General features: G+C 52.7%; 1 protein-coding gene across 1 annotated transcript; it reads right to left on the reverse strand.

The window, feature by feature from the left end:
• Positions 1-187: 187 nt before the first annotated feature.
• LOC144954289 (rapamycin-insensitive companion of mTOR-like) lies at positions 188-3,208 on the reverse strand (the record flags this gene model as incomplete). The annotated part of the gene is made up of 3 exons (XM_078884808.1): positions 188-289; positions 2,972-3,052; positions 3,142-3,208. Coding segments are annotated over 3 exons (250 nt in total), but the record flags the coding sequence as incomplete, so codon positions are not given.
• Between the last annotated feature and the right edge of the window lie 169 nt (positions 3,209-3,377).

The raw sequence follows: 3,377 nt of genomic DNA on the forward strand, positions 1-3,377 counted from the left end.
GACTGAGTAACTGAGCGAGTGTCTGAGTGAATGACTGACTGACTGGGTGAGTGACTGACTGACTGAGTGAGTGAGTGTCTGAGTGACTGAGCGAGTGAGTGACTGAGTGGGTGAGTGAGTGAGTGACTGAGCGAGTGAGTGACTGAGTGGGTGAGTGACTGACTCACTAACTGACTGAGTAACTGACTCACTGCCTGCGAGTGCGATCAGGATCTCCAGCCGCCTGCTGCACCAGCGACGGGAGGCAGTGAGTCTCTTGAGATATCTCCCGAGGCAGCAGGGAGTTGCCCTGGTAACGCACACACGGTAACCACGGTAACCACCACGGCAACCACCACGGTAACCACGGTAACCACCACGGCAACCACCACGGCAACCACCACGGTAACCGCGGTAACCACAACAACAGCAAGAACGAGTGGTGGGTGAGTGAGTGGGTGGGTGGTTGAGTGGGTGACTGACTGACTGAGTGAGTGGCTGAGTGAGTGAGTGGTGAGTCAGTGACTGAGTGAGTGACTGAGTGAGTGACTGACTGAGTGACTGACTGAGTGACTGAGTGAGTGACTGAGTGGGTGACTGAGTGAGTGACTGACTGACTGAGTGACTGAGTGAGTGACTGAGTGAGTGACTGACTGACTGAGTGAGTGACTGACTGAGTGGTGACTGAGTGGTGACTGAGTGAATGACTGAGTGAGTGAGTGAGTGACTGACTGAGTGAGTGACTGAGTGAGTGACTGACTGACTGAGTGAGTGACTGACTGAGTGTGTGACTGACTGAGTGGTGACTGAGTGGTGACTGAGTGAATGACTGAGTGAGTGAGTGAGTGACTGACTGAGTGAGTGACTGAGTGAGTGGTGAGTGAGTGACTGAGTGAGTGACTGAGTAAGTGAGTGACTGAGTGAGTGACTGACTGACTGACTGAGTGACTGACTGACTGAGTGAGTGAGTGACTGAGTTGGTGAGTGAGTGACTGAGTGAGTGACTGACTGAGTGACTGAGTGACTGACTGACTGAGTGACTGACTGAGTGTGTGACTGACTGAGTGGTGACTGAGTGGTGACTGAGTGAATGACTGAGTGAGTGAGTGAGTGACTGACTGAGTGAGTGACTGAGTGAGTGGTGAGTGAGTGACTGAGTGAGTGACTGAGTAAGTGAGTGACTGAGTGAGTGACTGACTGACTGAGTGACTGACTGACTGAGTGAGTGAGTGTGACTGAGTTGGTGAGTGAGTGACTGAGTGAGTGACTGACTGAGTGAGTGGGTGACTGAGTGAGTGACTGAGTGAGTGACTGACTGACTGAGTGAGTGGGTGACTGAGTGACTGACTGACTGAGTGACTGACTGAGTGACTGACTGAGTGACTGACTGAGTGAGTGGGTGACTGAGTGAGTGACTGCGTGTGTGACTGACTGACTGAGTGAGTGGGTGACTGAGTGACTGACTGAGTGACTGACTGAGTGAGTGAGTGACTGACTGACTGAGTGACTGACTGAGTGACTGACTGACTGAGTGACTGACTGACTGAGTGGTGAGTGACTGAGTAAGTGAGTTGGTGACTGAGTGGTAAGTGACTCAGTGACTGACTGAGTTGGTAAGTGAGTGAGTGACTGAGTGAGTGGTGAGTGACTGAGTGAGTGAGTGACTGAGTGAGTGGTGAGTGACTGAGTGAGTGAGTTGGTGAGTGAGTGGTGAGTGACTGAGTGAGTGGGTGACTGAGTGGTGAGTGAGTGGTGAGTGAGTGACTGAGTGAGTGACTGAGTGAGTGAGTGAGTGACTGAGTGAGTGACTGAGTGAGTGACTGAGTGAGTGAGTGAGTGACTGAGTGAGTGACTGAGTGAGTGACTGACTGAGTGACTGAGTGACTGAGTGAGTGAGTGGGTGACTGACTGAGTAACTGAGTGAGTGGGTGAGTGAGTGGTGAGTGAGTGGTGAGTGAGTGGTGAGTGAGTGACCTGAGTGACTGACTGAGTGACTGAGTGACTGAGTGAGTGAGTGGGTGACTGACTGAGTAACTGAGTGAGTGGGTGACTGAGTGGTGAGTGAGTGGTGAGTGAGTGGTGAGTGAGTGACCTGAGTGATTGACTGAGTGAGTGAGTGAGTGACTGAGTGAGTGAGTGACTGAGTGAGTGACTGAGTGAGTGAGTGACTGAGTGAGTAACTGAGTGAGTTGGTGAGTGAGTTGGTGAGTGAGTGAGTGTCTGAGTGAGTGGGTGAGTGAGTGAGTGGGTGAGTGAGTGAGTGTCTGAGTGAGTGGGTGAGTGAGTGAGTGAGTGACTGAGTGAGTGACTGAGTGAGTGAGTGACTGAGTGAGTACCTGAGTGAGTTGGTGAGTGAGTTGGTGAGTGACTAAGTGAGTTGGTGAGTGAGTGACTGAGTGACTGAGTGAGTGAGTGGGTGACTGACTGAGTGACTGAGTGACTGAGTGAGTTGGTGAGTGAGTTGGTGAGTGAGTGGTGAGTGAGTGGTGAGTGAGTGGTGAGTGAGTTGGTGAGTGAGTGGTGAGTGAGTGGTGGGTGAGTGGTGAGTGAGTGGTGAGTGAGTGACTGAGTGACTGAGTGAGTGAGTGGGTGACTGACTGAGTAACTGAGTGAGTTGGTGAGTGAGTGGTGAGTGAGTGGTGAGTGAGTGGTGAGTGAGTGGGTGAGTCAGTGAGTGAGTGACTGAGTGAGTGACTGAGTGAGTGACTGACTGAGTGACTGAGTGAGTGGGTGAGTGAGTGGTGAGTGAGTGGTGAGTGAGTGGTGAGTGAGTGACTGAGTGATTGACTGAGTGAGTGACTGAGTGATTGACTGAGTGAGTGACTGACTGAGTTGGTGAGTGACTGAGTGAGTTGGTGACTGAGTGACTGAGTGAGTGAGTGGGTGACTGACTGAGTGACTGAGTGACTGAGTGAGTGAGTGGTGAGTGAGTGGTGAGTGAGTGGTGAGTGAGTGGTGAGTGAGTGGTGGGTGAGTGGTGAGGAGGCATCACCATGTAGAGAAGTTCTCCCAGAAGCAGCGTCGCCCTCACCGACACGTCACCGTCACTAGTTGTGATCACCTCCACCAGAGCCTGCGTTACCACGGCAACACGTTACCACGTTACCACGGCAACACGTTACCACGGCAACACGTTGCCACGTTAGGAGTCTATAGGGTTACCTGAAGGAGTCCATTCTGTATGAAGGCCGTGAGAATGAGGGCCAAGTAAACCTCCACTAGGTCCGGTCTGGGGAGAGAACACAATATGCAGTGAGTGAGTGGGTGGGTGGGTGAGTGGGTGGGTGAGTGGGTGGGTGAGTGGGTGGGTGAGTGGGTGGGTGAGTGGGTGGGTGGGTGGGTGAGTGGGTGAGTGGGTGGGTGAGTGGGTGAGTGGGTGGGTGAGTGGGTGGGTGAGT

The sequence above is a fragment of the Lampetra fluviatilis genome, unplaced genomic scaffold (assembly GCF_964198595.1).
Source record: "Lampetra fluviatilis unplaced genomic scaffold, kcLamFluv1.1 SCAFFOLD_420, whole genome shotgun sequence".
Classification (NCBI taxonomy): domain Eukaryota; kingdom Metazoa; phylum Chordata; class Hyperoartia; order Petromyzontiformes; family Petromyzontidae; genus Lampetra; species Lampetra fluviatilis.